Genomic DNA, 19564 nt, shown 5'->3' with positions numbered 1-19564 from the left:
TCCGCCACCCCCAGGCAGCTGGTACCGGTCTGCTTTCAACCACCGGGTGTCGGTGGGCACATCACGAAGCTGTGTGTCATGGGAGCTGTGCAGTGTGTACTCTGGCCTCTCTCTCTGAGCCTAGTTGTCTTGAGACAGCGCGTGCGTGTCGCAGCGGTTCGCCCTTTCTCTCTGCTGAGCCTTAGTCCCCTGTGCGCACACACCACTGTTTGCTCACGTACGCCCTTGCTGGTGGACGTCTGGTTTGCCCCAAGTTTTGACTGTGGGAATGAAGCTCCTTTGTGTTACACACCGAGTCCTTGTGTCCTTTCTTTTCTCCCGGAGGAACACTGCAGCGGGGGATGGCTGGTAGTTGCGTGAGTAACTCTTTAAGAAGCTGTCTTCCAGAGTGGTTGTACTGTTTCATGTTCCCGCTGCCGGTGGACGAGAGGTGTGGCTTCTCCTCGCCAGCACTTGGTGTGGTTGGTCCTCCCCATTTTAATCCTTCTGGTAGAAGCGAGGTGGCGTCTCACTGTGGTTTAAGCTTTTGTGTCCCTATTGACTAACGATGTTGGGCACCTTTTCACGTGCTTGTCATTGTACATCTTCTTTGGTAAAATGTTCAAACTTTTGTCCATTTTTTATTTGATTACTTATTGGCTTGTTGTTGAGTTTGTAGAGTCCTTTATACAATCTGGATACGAGTCCTTTATCAGATATTGGCAAATCTTTTCTCCCATTCTGTAGCTTGTCTTTTCATTCTCTTCATGAAGTCTTTTTTTTCTTTTTTTTTTTTTTTTTTGCGGTACGCGGGCCTCTCACTGCTGTGGCCTCTCCCGTTGCGGAGCACAGGCTCCGGACACGCAGGCCCAGCGGCCATGGCTCACGGGCCCAGCCGCTCCGCAGCATGTGGGATCTTCCTGGACCGGGGCACGAACCCGTGTCCCCTGCATCAGCAGGTGGACTCTCAACCACTGCGCCACCAGGGAAGCCCCACTTGGGTGTTTTTTATGATACCATTTTATTTCCTTTTTTGGCTTTTTGGTTGTAACTCTTTGTTTTTTTTTATTTTAGGGGTTGCTCTGAGGTTTTTAATACACATCTTTCATTTATCACCGTATCCCTTCAGGTGATACTATACCTTTTCACATATATAACATAACCTCACAGCTGTGTGTGTCTGTTTACGCAGCCTTCATGCTGTTGCTGTCATAAATTTTACTTAATGTTTATGTCTGGAAACCCCAATATGTTTTTTATTAGTTTTGTTTAAACAGTCAACCTCTCTTAAAAATAGTAATTTAAATATTTCTAAAGGATGTAAATAATATGAACAGCCATACTTCTGCCCACGTAGCTAAGATTTCCGTTGCTCCTCACGCATTTGTGCGGCTTCTCCTTCCCTTCTGCCTGAGGATTTCCATTGACATTTCCTGTAGAGCAGGCCTGCTGGTGATAAATTCTTTGGTTTTGTATGTCTGAGAACATCTTGATTTCGCTTTTGTTTTCTGAAAGCTATTTTCAGTGGGAATAGAATTCTAGCTTGACATTTTTTCACTTCTTTTAGTATTTTAAGGGCTTCTCTCCTCTTTCTCACGTGCAGTGTCTCTGCTGAGGAAGCCGCTTTGTTCCTCTGTGGGTACCATTCCCGTTCTGCGGCTGCTTGTGGGATTTCTTTATCACTGGTTGGGAGCAGCCAGATTGTTTGTGCACTGGGGCTGTTTTCTTCGTGTTTCTTGTGCCCACGTTTGTGTAGCTTCTTGGGTCTGTGTCTTTATACTTTGGTCACATTCGGAACCTTCTTGCAGTATTTTTCTGTCCCATCCCCACCACCGCCGCCACCACCACCGCCGCCACCGCAGGGACTCTAGTTACACGTAAATTCACCTTGGTGAAGCTGCCCCGCCGCTCAGCAATGCTCCTGCCAGGTTTAAAGATCTATTTTCCTCTCTGTCTGCTACTGTGGATCGTTTGTATCGCTCTGTCTTCAAGTGCAGTAAACTTTTGTCCTGCACAGTCTAGTCCATCATTAATATCATCCAGGACTTTTCATCTCAGACATTGTAGCTGCCACCTCTAGGAATTCGACTTGGTCTTGTTTATATCTTCCATATCTGTCCTTAACTGCTGAACAGTGGCCTATTATTCCTTTGCTCCAATAGCTTTTAATAGCTGTCTCAGTGTCCTTGGGTGCTGATTTAACGTCTGTGCGGTTATTCTGCACAGGTAATGCCTGTGCGGTTACCCTGCACAGGTAATGTCTGTGCGGTCACCCTGCACCTGTAATGTCTGTGCGGTTACCCTGCACAGGTAACGTCTGTGCGGTCAGTCTGCATAGGTAATGTCTGTGCGGTCAGTCTGCACAGGTAATGTCTGTGCGGTCACCCTGCACAGGTAATGTCTGTGCGGTTACCCTGCACACGTAATGTCTGTGCGGTTAGTCTGCACAGGTAATGTCTGTGCGGTTACCCTGCACAGGTAATGTCTGTGCCGTTAGTCTGCACAGGTAACGTCTGTGCGGTTACCCTGCACAGGTAACGTCTGTGCGGTTATTCTGCACACGTAATGTCTGTGCGGTTAGTCTGCACAGGTAATGTCTGTGCGGTTACCCTGCACAGGTAATGTCTGTGCAGTTACCCTGCACAGGTAACGTCTGTGCGGTTACCCCGCACAGGTAATCTCTGTGCGGTTAGTCTGCACAGGTAATGTCTGTGCGGTTATTCTGCACAGGTAACGTCTGTGCGGTTATTCTGCACAGGTAATGTCTGTGCGGTTAGTCTGAACAAGTAATGTCTGTGCGGTTACCCTGCACAGGTAATGCCTGTGCGGTTAGTCTGCACAGGTAGGTTATTCTCTTCATTGTGGGTCAATTTTCCTGCTTAACGCCCAGTAATCTTTGATTGGATGGCAGGCATTGTGAGTTTTAGGTTGCTGGGTTCTGAACGTTTTTGTGCTTGTATAAATCTTGCTGAGCGTTTTTCAGGGATGCACTTAGGTTTCTCGGGAAGAGTTTGGTCCTCTCAGATCTCGCCATTGTGATTTGCTGGGCCAGCCTGGAGCAGGTACCAGTCTGGAGGCAGTTATCTCCCATTTCCGAGCCAAGACCTTCCTGAATTATCCATGAAGCGTGAGTTTTCCATTCTGCCTGGTGGAAAAGGCTCTGTTCCTTACCCTGTGTCAGTGCTGGGCACTGCTTCCTTGCATTTTTAAATTTTAAATCATATGAACATGGTTGCTATAAAAAAAATAAATTTAAAAAGGAAGACAAAACTCGGCACCCACTTACAATGAGCTGCAGCCTACCTGCATGGCTGCTTCGGCCACTGGCCTTGCTTGGCCTCTGGGCCTTTGGGGTAAGAAGAGCCTCCTTCTGCACCTCGTCCGGGTGGTCCCACAGCCTCCAGCCACCAGCTGTGTCCACAGTGCACATAGGAGAGCTTCCCTGTCTTTTCATCGTGCTTGGAGACTCTCTCTACAGGTCGTTCTCTTGACTCTCGCGACCTCTCCGGTGCGCGGTCACACCTGTGGGGGTGGACTGGTGGGCACAGGACACGTGCAGGCCCACCGCGCCACCCGTTAGTTCTCCTCCCTGCTCCCTTCCGGTCATGGTCAGCGAGGGCCCCACCTCTGCCCACGGCAGAAGCTTCTGCACCAGAAGAGACGCCTTGGCTGCGCTGCCCCGTCCTGGGCTTGTGTTTTACAGTTTTTCCTTAACGTCAGCTCTTCATGTCACATTTCTACAAATGTGTACTTGGCAACGAGCCTTTTAACCGTCTTGTAACCTTTCCCCTTTTCCTCCCCAGAGGGCGGGCTACAGTGGGGTTCCTGTCATGAGTCTGCTCTTCTTGCAGGTTGAAGGTTGAGGAGCTGGAGGCGGAGCGGAGCCGTCTGGAGGAAGAGAAGAAGGTGCTGGAGACACAGCTGGAGCGGCTCACCCTGCAGGTGAGCTCGTCCGGGGCTTGCCCTGCCCTCCTGTTTTCTCCTGGGTTTGGCCCGAGGTTCCTGCACCCCAGCCATCCCACTTTCTAGCTGACCAGACTAGACTAAACTGGGGGCCTGTCCCCCACCCAGGCCCCTGGCTGGCCGAGAACACCCGTCCCGAGCCACCAGAAGGGACAGCCTGCCCCGGGTGGCGCTGCCCCCAGCCGCCCGCCCCGTCCGCTTTCTTGGTCTCCGTCTCGTTTTTCCCGACCACTGGCCGCAGCGAGCCCACAGCCTGACCTGTGGGTCGCCCGTGGCGGGTGTGACGGGCGTGCCCCCGGGAGGAGACACCGGCAGAGGTGCTGGGCGGTTTGGGGTTTGTATCCAAGCCGGTCCGCGTCTGCCTGCAGCTGTGAAGTGGGATTTGCTACTTGAACTGTTTTGCTTTTGCTTTGTTTTTCGTTTATCCTCCTGTCTACGTTGTTCACGGCAGGAAGCCTGCAGGTTACTGATCACCCAGAGTTTGGACAGGCCAGTGATTGTGCTCTTGGCATCTATTAAAGGCAAATCAAATCTCCTTTTTATTCCCGATTCCTGGAGATGGGAAAAGTGACAACCCTGATAAAACGAGGCGCTGTGAGCCGTAGCTGGGCCGTACTCCGCTCCAGGACCTGTCACCTTGTCCCATTTTAATTGGGCCGCAGTCCTGCTGGGAGAGCTGGGCTGCTGGCGGATGAACCCCCGGCCGCCCGTCAGTGGTGCCGTGTCAGGGCAGGATGGGGAGTGTCTTTCTGGGTCCTTAGTTGAGCTCAGCCTGAAGTCACGGCTGATGGCTTCCCAGGCCTCTGATTGGGGCTCAGTGAGTGCTGCCGAAATCCATGTTTCCTTTTTCCTGCTCCAGGGCTTCAAGGCCTGTCACGAGGAGCCTCAGTGGCCCTTGGTGATGGTGTCGAGGGTCAGACCAGATGAGAGGTGCAGTGAGCACCGTCAGTGGATGTGGGGTGACGGGGCCGGCGTTGGGGGCTCCCAGCTCGAGCCTTCCTGTGTGGGAGGTTCGGGCGGGTGGTGCCCGGCCCAGTCCGCACTCCGCGGGTGGGGTCAGCGACGTCGGCCGTGTCCAGCCTCCTGGGCCCCGCATGGACCTCACGCAGGGTGGGGGCCTGGCTGTGCGTCCTGGAGCCGCTCACGGCCAAGGCGGCAGGGGGCATCCGTGTCAGCTTGGGGAGGGCACGGGTCAGTATCTGCGCCCTGGTGTGGCATGGCTCTCGGCACACAGGTTTCTGTCCGTGGAAGTGTATGTGTGAGGGGGGTACCCGGCCGGCAGTGGCCACACGCAGCGCCAAGTGTGCCTATGAGCAGCTGCCCCCGCGTGGCCAGGAGGGTGTGGTGAGTGGGTCCTGGCTTCCAGGATCCTGGGGGAGCAGACGTTCGCACGGTGATGTGCGTGCGGCCGCTGCCTCCCTCACCCCCGGCCGTGGGTATTCTGGAGCCACGTCCGGGAGTGTGAGGCCCCGTCCCTGCCGTGGGCGCTCAGGTGGCCCCCGCACCAGTGCAGTCCCGCTGCACTGGTTCTCTCCACCTGCTTCGAGCCTGGGGCCTGGTGCCACCCCTCCAACTCTGCGGGTCACCCGGATCTTGAGACAGCAGCAAGCAGAGGCTCCTGGGTGCCTCTGTCCCACGTCACAGCCCCTTTCTCCGTGTGGCCAGTTCCAGCTTGAGTTCCAGCAGGCTCTCGGGAGCAGCCCCGCCCCGGCACAGGGCTTGTTTCAGAAAGGTCCTTGTGATGGCGGGGGCCGAGTCCTGTCTCCTGACTCACCATCTCAGTCACAGGCGCCACAGGCCTCTGCTCCGTGGGCCCTGGGTTTTCTCCTTAGGCCTCCTGTATCTGTGCCCACCCACACTCCTGGGGGACGTCCTGCTGCCCCCTTTTCACTGACGAGGAAGCTTCGCTCAGAGAGGTTCAGCACTTTAGTCACGGGCACCGAGCCCCAAGGAGCAGAGCTGGCCTTTGAACTCAGGGCCGTTGTCCCCTGAGCCACACCCCCACCCCCCGTCGCCCCCAGCCTTCACACACTCCTGATCCCTCACCCCACCTTCCTGCCCTGCTCCTTGGGCTGCACCTCTGGTGGCCTGGCCGCCATTCCCAGGTGAGCAGCCTCAGCTCCGGGACCACTGGTCTCCTCCCCCCCCCCCCGACCCCCCCCACCGCCCTGCCTGCTGCCCCTGGCCTGGGTCCGTCGTATGATGCTCTGGGGCGAGGAGAGGTGTACGCCCCCAAGGCTGAGCGGACGGGTCACCCCCATCGCAGCGACAGTTCCTGTCTGACCGTGACGCCAGAGAGGCAGAGTTTGCCCCACTGCCGTCCAGCCCGGGCGGAGCGTCCGTGGGCAGGCCCTGCCCAGGAGGCAGGGAAACGGGCGGATTCGGCCCTGGAAGGAGGATGCCCACCTGCACCCTGACCCCTCAGGGCAGACAGAGGGAAACCACTGGGCGTTCTGGTCCTGGTGGAGTGGACCGGGAAGACCTCATGTTTGGCTCAGGGAGCCCCCGCCAGGTGGCGCTGAAATGGGCCTGAAGGGGACCTGGGCTCCTGGAAACCGCGGAGACAGTAGGTGGTGCCCTGGGGGCACCGGCATCCGAGTCTGTAGACCTCGCCTGGAATCCTGCCCCTCAGCTGGGTGGTCTCGGGCATGTCGTGCTTTGCCACCCGAGTCCCCAGCACATCCTTTATAAAATTGGGGATGATGCGCCCACATGGGGGTTACCAGGAGGTCACAGGCCACGTCTGACCACACCATCGTGAGGCCAAGACCTCGTCCCCTTCACCTCGGTCCCCGGGCCGTGGAGGCAGCAGGAGAGGGCAGCACACCCCTCCAGGTGGCCTGGCTGCCCCCAGGCTCCACTTCATCTGTGCGACCGCAGAAGCGACCGCAGAACCGCGGCTTCATGGCCTGGGCAGAGTGGGAGGACACGGGCCGAGGGGCCCAATTAGCGTGTAGCTCCCCCGGCTGTGTGTTTACCCGCGGTGCTGCCGGTGTAATCCTTATGCAGGTCTCCTCTCCTCTCTCCCCCTGGAGGAGTCTTCAAGTTGGGCTGCTTCAAGGAAGATTGATTAAAATCCACTGCAGTTTGACTTAATTGGGAACATATGCTTGGAGAGGGAGCTCGACTAGTTAGAACTTTTTGTAATTAGTTCACAGCTGGTTGGTGAGGCAACCGCGCCGGTTACCGCTCAGAGCTGAGTGCACGCCTGCCGGCCTGTGCCCACTCAGTGCCTGGCGGGGCCGGGAGGGGAGGCTCCTGGGCCCTCCGCCGGTGGTGCGTGTCCTGTCTGGGTCTTTCTGGGGGTCCTTGGCTACTCCCACCTCATCTATCCTAAGGTAGCCAGCCGTCAGGGAGACGAGGCCCCCGTGTAGAGATGGGGAAACTGAGGCCACAGCTAGCCGTTTAGTAGAGGCAGAGTGCCCTCCGGTAAAGACTGAACTGGGGCAAACCAGCTGGGACTCTGGGCCCGAAGCAGACTGAGGGAACACACTCCCTGTGCCCCCCGGGCCTTTCCCAGTGGTCCTGGTGGGCATAGGGCACTTCCCCGGGCGCGCCCACCCCTCCCGCCCTCGGTCGTTCCTCTTCTTAGCGGTTGGGCACTGGGCCTGGTGTTCGCTCTGTCCCTCCCCAGCCGTGGCCCTGGTCTCAGTCTGCTCGCCTGGACGTGGAGCTGACCCCACCCCCCTGCAGGCTGTCATGGGGAACGCGGTGATGTGCCCGGCACAGAAGCACCGCCGCTGCCGCTGTCACCGCTCTTACCTTGGTGATGCCACACGGTTGTCCATGTTTAACTTCTCGTGGGCCACGTTTGGGGCTGTCAAGGCAATGAGCCGCCTGGCGCTCCCGGGGTGCAGTCCTGAGGGCTAGACGCGTGGCAGCTCTGGGCCTGGCAGACGCTCGTGCCCCCGGCAGTGCCCCCTCTGGTGAGGAGCGAGCTTCACGTGGAGGGGGGTGAGGTTGGTCCCCCTGGCTCGCCCTGGGTCCTGGGTGATGGAGCCGGCATGCAAACTCAGCCCTACCGGTTCCACCATCGTGTTACGAACAAACCGCCAAACGTACGGCAAAGTTTGAAGAGTTTTACAGTAAACACCCATGTGTCCCCCCAGGTCCTGCTGCAGACACTCTCCCGTGGCTGCTGTATGACGCAGCACCTCTCTACCCCCTTCCACCCATCAGTACTTTCTCTTTTCTTAATGCATTTTAAAGAAAATTGCAAACATCTGTACCTCTAAATGCTTCAGCATGCACGTAATTAAGCAGAATTCATCTCTGGGCTTTGCGCCCCCGTCCCACTGTCCCTCGGAGGCCGTGGGAGGAGCCCCTGCGCTGGAGCCTCCCCTCCCAGTTCCCGCCCTGCCTGCTTCCGTCCCGCGGGTGGGGCTGCCCCACCGCCAGCCTGTGGCTCTGCTCAGGAAAGGGACCAGACTGCAGCCCAGTGACATTTCAGATGAGTGTCACTTTTTGGAAATGGAGTGGGGTAGAAAATAGCCGGGTTCCCTGTGATCAGGAAGCTCGCGGTGCCCATGGAGCCTGCCCTGCTCCCGTCCCTGCGTCACCAGGCAGGAGCGCTGTCTAATCACAGATTCTCCCAGCCTCCGCGTCCTTCCCTTTTCCGGAATATGGGGGGCGGCAGGGAGCGGCCTTCACGGCTCTTCACACCTCGTTGCCCTCGCCCCCGGGCCCCCGGCCCACTCGCCGCACCGCAGACCCCCTGAGCCCCGCTGGCTCCCCTACCTGCAGGTTCGCCCTGCCCAGCCCGCACCCGGGGGCAAACTAGTCAGTCCTTGGACCTCAGTTCCCTCCCCACCCCACCTGTTCTCACCTGCCCTCATCTGCCAGGGAGCCCTGAGTCCAGAGCAGGCCCAGCCTCTGCTTCTCGGGACCCCTCTCGCCCTTGGGTCCTCTTGCTGCTAACTAGGGCCTTGAGCATGTCCTGCCCCTGTCTGGACAGGCTATATTTCCTGATGGCCTACTGCCCCTGCTTCTGGAACGTTCTCTGGGCATTGCTTCTTGGAGGGGACAGAACACTGCGGGCCATGGTGCTGGGGATGCCCGGCGAGGGCTGAGTCCCAAAGATTGTTCCTGGTGCGGTAGGTTGTGTCCTTTGCAGCGAGGAAGGCTCACTCCCTGGGACCGATGTCACTCTGAGCACCTCCTTCCTCGGCGCCGGCTGAGCGACCAGAGGGCAGGGGTGTGGCTGGACGGCGCCGGCGGCGGCCACAGCGCGGACAGCACTGATGTTGCCACACACACCACTCCCTCCCGCTGGCTGTAACTTGGTCACAGCTCCTTGCTGACTGCACACGTGGGGCACCATTGACCCTGACCCTGCCTACGTTCTCACCTAACAGCCATGGGCCCTGAGGCTGGGTTGCCATTCCCACTGAGCAGATGAAGCCCGAGTCACAGGAGTCGCTGGTCTGCCACACGGCGGGAGGTGACACGGTCACGTCCCCCAGCTCCAAAGACCCCGGCCCCTGCCCCAAGTTGCGCTCCAGCTCCCCAGCGGAGGTCCAGGCCTCCCTGCCCAGCAGCCCCCGTTCTGCCCTGAAAGCCTGGGTGGTCTGTGTGAGGACCACAGGGCCGGCAGCCTCCACCCCCCCCCAACCCCACCCGCCATGGTGGCGGGACCAGAGCTTCGTAGAGTCAAGACCGGGCTGCCCTCCAGCCGGCTTCCCTCCCCGGGTTCCACGACCTGCTCTGTCTGCCCCTGGGCCCTGCCCGTCTGCGGGACCCAGCTGTGGCGTCACCCCTCCTCTGGGCTGTGAGCTGAGCGCAGTGACCTCGCCTGGCTCCCAGCCAGTGTTCTTGGAGCACAGGGACACCAGGGCACATGTGGGCGACTGCAGGGCAGAGCACCCAGGAGGTAGCCTCCAGAGGACACACGTCCAGATGTGAATTCCTTCTTCACAGACACTGGGCCCTGGGCGGATGCTTCACCTCCCTCCCAAGTCCCAGCTCCTTCGCGGGGAGCCCAAGGATGGAATGCCTGCCCAGGGTGGCGAGGGTCAGGCCAGTCGTGCACATAAGTCGTCTTGTCTGGCCCCTCTCACACGGTAACTTCTTCGCACTGGTGGGTTTATTTCCCCTAATAACGTATTTGTACTGCCCGCCCCCCTTTGAAGTCAAGAGTCTGTTTTCAAACTGTTTCTGCAGCCTGCTTTTGTGTCTTTGAGCATTTGGGAGACTTTTCCCACTGATATGCAGTGCCCTGTTTGTTTTTAACATGGCGTGTGGCGCATCACTGTGCGCGTTTGCCATGACGTATTAAACCCTGACAGTTAACGGGAACATGCTCATGAGCAAGGCTGTGGCGAGTGCCCTACACATGGTGTCTCCAGTGTGTGCGAGTCTGTGTGTAGGAGAAGCTCCCAGAAGGGCGAGCGGGATCAGTGGGTACCTGCATTTATTTCGGCAGCACTGCCAGACAGTCATATGAGGGCCAGTGAGAACTGTGTGGGATGTGTCGTAGCACTACCTGTGAGGGTGCCGGTTTCCCTACAACCGTCAGACTTCTAGATTTTTCTGGTCTGGTAGCTGAAATGGGGTAGTTCAGTGTAGTTTTAACCTTCAGTCTCCTTATCATAGATGAGTGAGGATTTTTAAATCTGTTTATATGTGTTAATGTCCTGGTCCATTTTTCAAGTGGATTGTTGGTTCTTGTTGGTTTTTTGCAGCTCTTTGTATATGAAGGAGTTGAGTTCATTTTAAGTTGTGAATATGTTTTCCGAATTTACCATTTGTCTTTTGACTTTGTGCTGTTTTTTTACCAAGCAGAAGTTTTTGGCTTTTAAATTTATTTTATACAGATGCATTTATTGCCTTTTCCTTTTTAGCTTCTGGGTTTTTGTTCATGTCTTTAACTTTCTCGTGTCAGGGTATGAAAGAATTCTCTCATGGTTTCTTCTGATTTTCTGGTGGTTTCATTTTTTACACTTAAATCTGATGGATTTGGAATTTTGTTTTGATTCTTTACAAGGTGGGAAGCGTGATACCTGCCTGTTTTTTGTAAGAGGCTCTTCCTGGGACACCTGGACCACTTATCGAAAGCCTGTCTTTTCTGGCTGGTGTGAGGTCTGCCCCCTCGTGCGCTAGGTGCCCGCGTGTCAGGTCCCAGCCAGGTCTCAGTGATCTCCCGCCCCCTGTGGCTCTTCTTTATCAGGGTTTTCCTGGCAGTTCTTGCTTATTTTTGTATGAACTTTGGAATCAACATATCCAGCTCCCCCACCAACCAGCCTAGAGCTTGCTGGCTTTCGTGAGAAGTGGAGGTGAAGGTCGGGCTCGGCCGCCTCCTGGACACACCCTCCCACAAGGACGTCGCTGTGTCTTTCTATTTGTTGGGGTCCATGTCCCCCACGGGAACAGCTCACAGATGTGTTCACCCTGCACGTTTCCTGTCGAATCTCCTTCTCAGCGTCTTGTCTCCTTTGTTTCACCATCCGTGGGTCTTTCCTCGAGTGGCACGCACGCAGATGGGGGGCCGCCTCCGAGGGTCGTGACCTCCTTACAGTGCCACGTACGCCCTGCGTCCGGCTGCACTGGGCCTGGGGTCCAGGGGTCCCAGGGCCTCGCTGCCCCGGCCCGCCTTCCTCAATGTTGTATGTAAAACAAGACACGTAATGGAGGAAAAAGCCCAGCCCTCCAGCCCCCCGAGGCGGTGCCAGGCTTCTCCTGTCCATTGGAGCCGAAGCCTGAGAAAGCCAGCACACTGGTGTGTGTCTGTGTGGAGAAATTTCCACAGGCGCTGATGGCTGTTGATTTTTTTATGCAACGAATGACGTGTCCTGAATATTAAGCCCCTTCTCGTCCCGTGGGCCTCGGGGATGCCAACTTCCCGACTCCTTGCTTGGTGCCACGGGGCCTGGGGGTGTCATCGGGCCTCAGAACCCAGACTGCAGGCCCGACCCCGAATTTGCAGACAGGTCCCACTGAGCCGCTGAATTGGGCTCTTTTCACCCTGGGACCTCCGCCGTCTGGTCCGGCCCTGCTCCACCACTAGCCGTACTCAACACACAAAAGGCTCGCGGCACAGCCAGCGGAGCCACCGCCGGCCTCGGGCCGCTGTCGCGTGCGGTCACTTCAGCCTCGGCGCTCTCGGACTTGGCCATGATACCGCTCTTCACCCCCGTGTGGTCCTTGCAAAGTGTCTAGATGGGAAAGATACGGACCCAGCTCTTTAAAAACCCGGAAATTAGGCCTGCTGAGAAAGGACGTGTAACGGTCGTCTTCAGGCAAGTCGAGTGTTCTTACCGCTGATCATGGGGCATCACAGCTGCAGTGAGGAGGGTGGCAGGGGCTGGGGCGCACCCGCTTCTGCCCGAGGGTCCCCTCGCCGACGTGAGCCTCGCCCTCCCTGGGGAGTGCCCTCGCACAGAGGCAGGGAGGTCCTTGCAGACGGAGGACAGCGCAGCCCCCAGAGCTCCACTCAGCCGTGTACAGCTGGGCAGCCCAGCATTGGGACAGCCCTGCCCGGAAACACCCTCGGTCTGTGCCAGACTGAGGCCCAGAGCCCCGCAGGGCAGTGCCAGGAGCAGACTGCCCTCCTGACTCTGGGCCCAGCGCTTCTCCTGCTACACCTAGCTGTTCTCACAGGTTCCGTTCCATTCAAGGAGTTTCCGTGCACAGGACTGGGATGGGAGACACAGAACCTGCTCGAGCTCTGGGTTCTGTCTCTTCGGGATTGTCCCCAAAGTTGCAGGACACGGGCCCTACCCCACACACCAGGTGTCGGCCCGTGGAGCGTTCGGCTTGCATGTGCCCCTTTAACAGCCCGTTACCCACTTCTGGAGAGCCAGCACCCCGGATTTGCGTCCCAAACTGCTCCTGTCCCCTCGACACCGGATGGGGATCTAAAGTCCGCCGTTGGGTTCCCTCTAGCCCACGTCCTCCTGCCGTGAGGGAGCTCACTCTCCTGTTCCTGCTGGCTTTGCCCCAACACCTCAGAGGGGCTGTGTCACCGGTCCCTGTGTAGACGCGCTAGGTATCAGCCTGGGGGTGGGCCATCACCTGGCCCCTCTCCTGGGGTTCATCTGCACTCCCTGTGTCAGCTCCCTGACCGTCTTCCGTGATCACATCTATTTGGACAAGATCCCACTGTTCCACAAAGAATTCCTGGCAGGTGATACCATGATGTCTGCAAGAAACAGATCCCAGACGTTCTGACCGTCAGGCCTGAGCTTCCTGGCAGCCCTAACAGGAAGGGAAGCCTGGCCAATTACCCAGTCCCTCTTGTAGCAGGAGGTTTTGTGGAGGGGGTTTGTGGACAGACGCTAGACCCTGAAGGCACTGTGTCAGACGGGACCGCACTGTGTGCCTCCACAGGTACCGTAACTGAGTCATGCAAGCGGCTTTGTTCACCACGTGATCCAGCAATTCTGCTTCTGGGCGTGTGCCCCGAGGATGTTTGCACACCCGTGTCCCAGCAGCCAAAAAGTGTCCATCGATGGGTGAGTGGAGAAACAAAACGTGGTCCATCCACACAATGGAATATCACTCAGCCCTAAAAAGGAAGGAAACTGACACCTACTACCACGTGGATGGACCTGGAAGACATGATGCTCAGTGAAATAAGCCGGACACAGAAGGACAGATACTGTGTGATTCCACTTCTGTGAGGTCCGCCCTGGAGGAGCCAGGGCCACAGGGATGGAAAGTAGGGGGTGGGGCTAGGGCTGGGGGAGGGGGAGGGGCACTTAGTGTGTAATGGGGACAGAGCCTGAGTTTGGGAAGGTGGAAAGTTCTGTGGACGGACGGTGGTGGCGGCTCCACAACAGTGTGAGAAAGTACTTAATGCTGAGCAATATGTTTAAAAATGATTGAGATGGCAAGTTTTATTTTACCACAATTCAAAAAAAACATTTTTTTTAAGGCTTTGTTTAACATCTTCTGATATAACTCAGAGGCCTGGCAGGAGAAACACAGAGCCCACGTCCATGGCAAGGGCGCAGGCGCCGGGGCTGCTTGGCCCTCTGTCTGCCCTCATCGGCCAGGTGCTCGCCCTTCACCAGCTGGTCTTGCAGCTGCCGGCCCGACCCATGAGGCCCCCCACTGCCAGCTCCTACGGCTCAGGGTGGTTTTAGGGTGCCCGCTATCGTTTGCCGTCTGTAGTGGGGAGATCGTGACGGAGCTTCTGCTCACCCGCGCATCTGAGCAGGGACACGGGTCACTCGGTCGGTAGGCTCAGAGGACGTTGCTCTGGAATGGCGGGGGTGGGGCGGGGCCAGAGCAGTGGGCTCCAGACTGGCCAGACGTACGACGAAGGCGTGTTCCTCCTCCTTCCCCTCCTCTTCCTCCCAAGAGGTGTGGCCCCGGGTGCCCGGGCGGCAGTGGCTGCTGTCGGGGCCTTGCTCACAGCCCTGATGTTACAGCAGCTTAGGGAGAGGCTCAGCCTGTGGCCAGGAGCGGTGGGGGGCCCTGTTGGCCGGGGAGCAGCTTGGCCAGCTGAACCAGGCCCCCTCCCCGGCCACACGGTCAATGGCTGCACCTCCCCACTCAGCCACATCTGCTGCCCCCCCAGCCCAGAGTCTTGCCAAAGCCACCACCGGAGCACCCCACCTTGCTGGGCCTGCAGGGTGGCCCCATGGCGGCAGCAGGGGGCGGGCAATGGGGCCGGAGGCCCTGGGAGGGATGGGGCCCCCAAAGCTGGTCTCCGGCCTGAATGGCCGCTGTCGCGCCTTCCTGGCGATGAGAGGTGTCTTCATTCCTTCTCTGCAGGCTGTTTACAAGCCTCTCTCACAGTCATCCCCTGCTGAAGGACCCGGGGTGGGACTCGGCAGGCGATGACTGTCCTGTAATTGGGCTCTGCTAACAGTTCCCTGTCTACTGATTAGAGCCCGAGGTCGGGAGCGTTCGCGGACGAGTGTGGGCAGCCCGCTGGCACAGGAGGAGCAGGCACGCGTGGCCTCACCTGGCCTGGGACAGGGTGGCAGGTGGGCCACTGGACCCTCCGGGGGGCCCTGCTCTCTCTCCTCGCTTTTCCTGCCGTGCCCCCCACCTGCGCAGTGAGACTGGCGGAGCCCTCAGCTCTTGACAGACGTCCCGGGAACTCGCCGAGTCCCGCGCCCTGGAGTCGATGGGCCGGGGTCTGGCTCAGGTTGGCAGGACAGAGGGTCCCCGGGTCCCTGTGTCTGCCCGGCAGGTGGGACCTTGTTGCATCCATGCAGAAGTGGCCTGGCTGTCTCTGCCGTTCCCTCCCAGGTAGGGGGCACCGACCAGCCGCTGGACAGCGCCATCTCCCGTCCACCTGTCCCTCTGCCACCGCCTGGGGGAGGCAAACAAGGGGGCTCCTTGGGACGTGCGCTGCAGCCTCGGGCAGGGTGTTGTCCCCGCTCCTCCTTCCTGAGGGGATCAGGTTTGCACTGGTGGTTTCCCGTGGCCATCTTCTGATGTCTCCAGAAGGCCTGGGTCCTCGGACACGTGGCGTTCTGGGCTGCCTCTGGAGGGTGTGAGAGGTACCCATCAGGATATAGCCCAGATTTTACTCCATGGTCATCGTGGGTGACAGTCACACACCCAGCAAAGTTGCATGTAGTTTACAGCTGTCTTCACATCCACTGACCGTTTGATCTTTCCAAACTTGGGAAGGTGAGCAGTAGTGTCCCCATGTCATAGATGAGCAAATTGAGTCTCAGAGAGAGGGAACGGCTTGGTCAAGTCTCAGAACTAGCACAGGATTATCCGTGTTCTGGGCAACGGAATGCCAGCCCCAAGGACCACACGCTGGGCCACCTTCTGGGGGCATCTTCCTGGCGCCTCAAGGGGAGACGGAGGGGGAGCCAGGCTAGGCTCTGGGGTCAGGGCCGAGGAAGGTCTGGGCCTCCGTGGCCCGCCCCACCCCACCATCCCGGGATGGTGGCATTTTTCCTTTTTCCAGGTTCCGTGGGGTCTGGCCCAAGCCACCTGGCTCATGCGGGAGCAGAGGTGGATGTGCAGCCCCACTTGGGGACGTGACGTCGCATGGCTCCACTCACCTCTCGGTATTTCTCTGTCACTGTGGTGGCACTGGCTGCCGGATGTCATCTGCCCTCCGGTGCAGTCTGGGAGCATTGAGGTTTACCCCAGAGTGACCCCAGCCTCAGCTCAGCTAGACCCGTCCCACCCCTCCTGGTGGTTGGGAGCACCGAGGGCAGCCTGCTCCAGCTGCCAAAGGCCCCGGTGCTCTCCCTGCCTATCCCCCCCGCCCCCATCTTTGGAAACATCACACTCCAGCAGAGCTCCCGGCCAGGACCTAAGAGTCCAGGACGGGCCCCGAGATTCCTCACTGAGGTGGATTCCCTCCAGGCGTTCCGCCGAGGGGGCTGCTGGCCGCAGGGGGACAAGCAGTGGGCCTGGCTGGGTGAGACCCTCCCCGGGCCCCACTGTTCCTGGGCGGGGGACATGCAGCGGCCACAGGACACAGCCTGCCTAGCTCACTTGTGTGTCCAGGGCCCACGTTGGCGCCTCACGGCTGATGGTAGGTAAACTCGCCCTGCCGTGCTGGGGAGACGGTCGCCCGGAGGGTAGTGTGAGAAGGGTCTTCCACGTGTGCTGGCCTGGCAGGCATGGCTCCCCATAGTGCCACCCTTCCTGGAGCTGCCTGGAGAGCCCCAGCGCACACTGCCTGTTTGGGGACTGGCAAGGCCCGGCAGGGCCCCCTCCCCAAGCCCAGCCCCGTCGGCGGCCGCAGTGGCCGGTCCCCCGGGACTGGGCAGCATGAGTATACTCAGGGACCTTCGCAGCCCTTCCTAGACCCTGACAGCCCATGCGTGTTTGTTCGTGAGGGGCCTCGGCCACAGGAGTGCCAGGTGCCCAGCTCCTGAATGAGGCCTCTGTGGTGGGGGACGAGGGGACACGAAGGGCACGGGGGGTGCAGGGCATCAGCCCACGTGGTCACCGGCCCACGGCAGGAGGCTCGCAGAGAGCCTGTGGTGAGGGGGCAGTCCCCAGGGCAAGCCCCCATCACCCCTCCCTTGTGGCCCTCCTGCCTCCAGCCCTGGGCCCCTCCCCTCTTCACCCCTCCCGTGACTGGTCCAGGGCAGCCACATGGGCCTCGGTTTCTCAGTCTTGGTGCCGGGGGTCTTGGGGGGGATCCGGCCTGCACTGTCACGTGGTGCCCCCGCCGATCCCCAGGCTCTCCACCCGCGGTGAGCACACCATCGGGCTGGGCCGGCCCTGTGCCCCCGGCTTCAGAGCCGGGGAGCGTCCCTGTGAGCCACCGAGCACCGAGCGACCCCGGCCCATGGGGCACGTAGGACGCGAGGCCGGCGCCTGAGGGACCTGCCCAAGGTCGCGGAGCCCTGGGCCTCGCGGAGGCGGGTGTGTGGGCTGGGGTGAGGCGGGGCTGGCGAGGGCTGTGCCCACCCGCCCGATCCGTGAGGTCCGGTCGGCCCTGCCACTCCGACCCAGCGGGACACCCGAAGCTCCCCCGCTTTTCTCCCTGAGCTGTCTTCCTTCAGCCAGGAGAGATGTTGATTTAGTTTTGAGGCCGGGTGATTTATAAATACGCGTGACACTCGGTGGCCGTCTAACTGGGCTTTTTAACTCTCCGTGGGCCTCTGTCTCCTGCTAGCAGCGTCTCTTACTATTTGTGGCAGGTCTGCCCTCCTGGCAGCCCTTCCCTGGCCCGGGGCAGCCACAGTCCATCCACAGGGCACACAGGCTCCCGGGGGGTCTGTTCTCCATCCAGGTCTCCCAGGTGCTAGGCTTGGAAGGTCCTTACAGATCAAGTTCACTGCCCTTACGCTTCAGCAGATGGAAACTGAGGCCCGGGCTGCCAGCAGGTTAGGGGCAGGACTTGAACACAGACAGGAGCGAGGCAGATGCCAGGGGACTCTGCCGTGGCCTGGACTCAGGGGGACATGGCTGTTTGTCTGAGCTTGCACAGAATCTGAGCCCGAGAAGGAGCCCCACTCGTCCGTGAGCGGAGGGCGGCGGGCTGGCTGCAGCCCCAGGGAGAAGCATTGCCGCACGCCCTGCCGTGCCCTGGGCATGCGGGTTGCGAGGCCCAGCCCCTCGTGCAGGCTCCCCGAGGACCCGGCTCGGCTGGAGCGGGCGCAGGGGGAGCTGGACCACGGGGGTCGTTCCTCCGCAGTCACGGACGGGGACGTCTCTCCGCCCCCTCGGCCAGTGGGATGTTTTTGTTTAGCCAGTAATTGCACCCACACGTCAAAGGAAGGTTCAAAACTTTTCCTTTTGAGATTCTCGTCAGTGTCTCAACAGTTTCCTCAGCTGCAAATCAAACAAGGCAACAAATTTTTAGCAGAAGATTAGAGCCATTTTTCGCCTTTCTTCCTCAAAACTGTCACGCAGCAGCAGAGTTCAGCAAATTTGTTCGTGCTCTTCCGTCTGCCTCAGCGGCGCCAGCCCCCCGACACACCCTTCACGGTGCCACGAAGCCCCTGTGCCCATGGCCCTGCGTGCCCGGGATGACGGCCGGCACCCCTTCCCCGGACCCAGGGAGGGGGAAGCCCTGGCCAGCTGGCCCTGAGACTCCCCCGTTCTGGTCACCAGCTGGGCCTCTGGTTTCTCGACCACAGGACGCTCTGCAGTCATAAGTGTCACCCACTCCTTCTGCAAACGTTTACTTGACGTGCCGCGCCTGCCGCCCTAACCTTTGCGGGAGACAGGTGACGGGAGAGAGTTTACAGTGTCACGAGCGGGTAGGTGCTGTGGACAAACGGAGCAGGGAGGGGGCGTGCTGGGGGCTCTGCATTACTGCTGCCACGTCACCGCCACCTCCTCTCAGTGGGTCCTCACGGGGCACTGGGGTCCCCTCACTAGTCTGGGGGGCAGGACAAAGCCCTGTCCTCACGGAGCCTCTGCCTCCCTGGCTGAAGGTACCATGCCTCCCTCCTCTCCAAGGAAGGAAGGAGGGAGGGAGGAGGGGAGGAAGGAGTGGCCGGGGAGGGCCTCCTTGCTCCGGGAGGGGTGGCGCAGAGAGCAGAGCCCCCGGTGGGCTGAACCTCGACCCCCTCTCACGCAGCCTGACCACGTAGTCCTGTTGGCTCCTGACCCCTGGCAGCCTCATGGGGCCTGTGTGAGGGAGGATGGGGTCTGGGTAGCCTCCTTGTACCCCGAGGTGCCCGTGTCCAGTCCAGCCGGGCCATGGGGACTGGTCCACCCTGGCACCGGGGAACAGCATCTGGCCCCGGGTCCGTACTGCTTCTCCATTCCAGGCCCATCAGACTCCAGGGGGAACCAGCCGGCCTCAGGCCCCCTCGTCTGACAAAAGGGCTCTTCAGCCTTGGCTTCCTGAACACCGAGTGGAAGGTTCCAGGTGGCAGGGTCTGTGGCAAACCCCAGCCCCTCAGGGCTGTCGCAACCCACCCAGGAGGCGCCTCTGGAAGGCCGTGCTGGAAGCCCAGGCTGGCCGCAGGCGACACAGGCCTGAGTCGGCTGGGCTGGCCGGGCTCCGGCCAGGCCATTTTAGGGAGGGCAGCTGGTCAGAGCCAGGTGCCAAGACCTGCCCTGCGGACGGTGGTCTTGATAGTGAGTAGGGTCTTGGTGTGGAGTTCCAGGCCACAGCGGGGCCGCGCAGGAGCCCTTGCGCTGGAGGGGGTGTGAGAGCTGAAGCCAGGAAGCCGGGATCGACCAGGTCGTTCCGCCCAGACCTGCTGCCGCAGGAGCCGCGGGGGCGTGGAGA

The 19564-nt window shown here is 59.6% G+C and overlaps 1 protein-coding gene across 11 annotated transcripts in view; it reads left to right on the top strand.

The window, feature by feature from the left end:
* Nucleotides 1-19564, top strand: part of MAD1L1 (mitotic arrest deficient 1 like 1) — a 380571-nt gene that overhangs the window by 235342 nt on the left and 125665 nt on the right. For all 11 annotated transcript variants that reach the window (XM_089895520.1, XM_089895515.1, XM_089895514.1 and 8 more), the window contains one exon: nucleotides 3831-3921. In XM_089895520.1, the coding sequence (XP_089751646.1) occupies nucleotides 3831-3921 (91 nt within the window). The remainder of the gene's footprint in view (nucleotides 1-3830; nucleotides 3922-19564) is intronic.

Source organism: Delphinapterus leucas, chromosome 15 (assembly GCF_059928025.1).
Source record: "Delphinapterus leucas isolate spDelLeu-1000000601 "Yukka" chromosome 15, BTC_Dleu_Yukka2, whole genome shotgun sequence".
In the NCBI taxonomy this organism is placed as follows: Eukaryota; Metazoa; Chordata; class Mammalia; order Artiodactyla; family Monodontidae; genus Delphinapterus; species Delphinapterus leucas.
The sequence above is the reverse complement of the archived record's forward strand: the minus strand, read 5'-3'. Positions and strand labels throughout refer to the sequence as shown.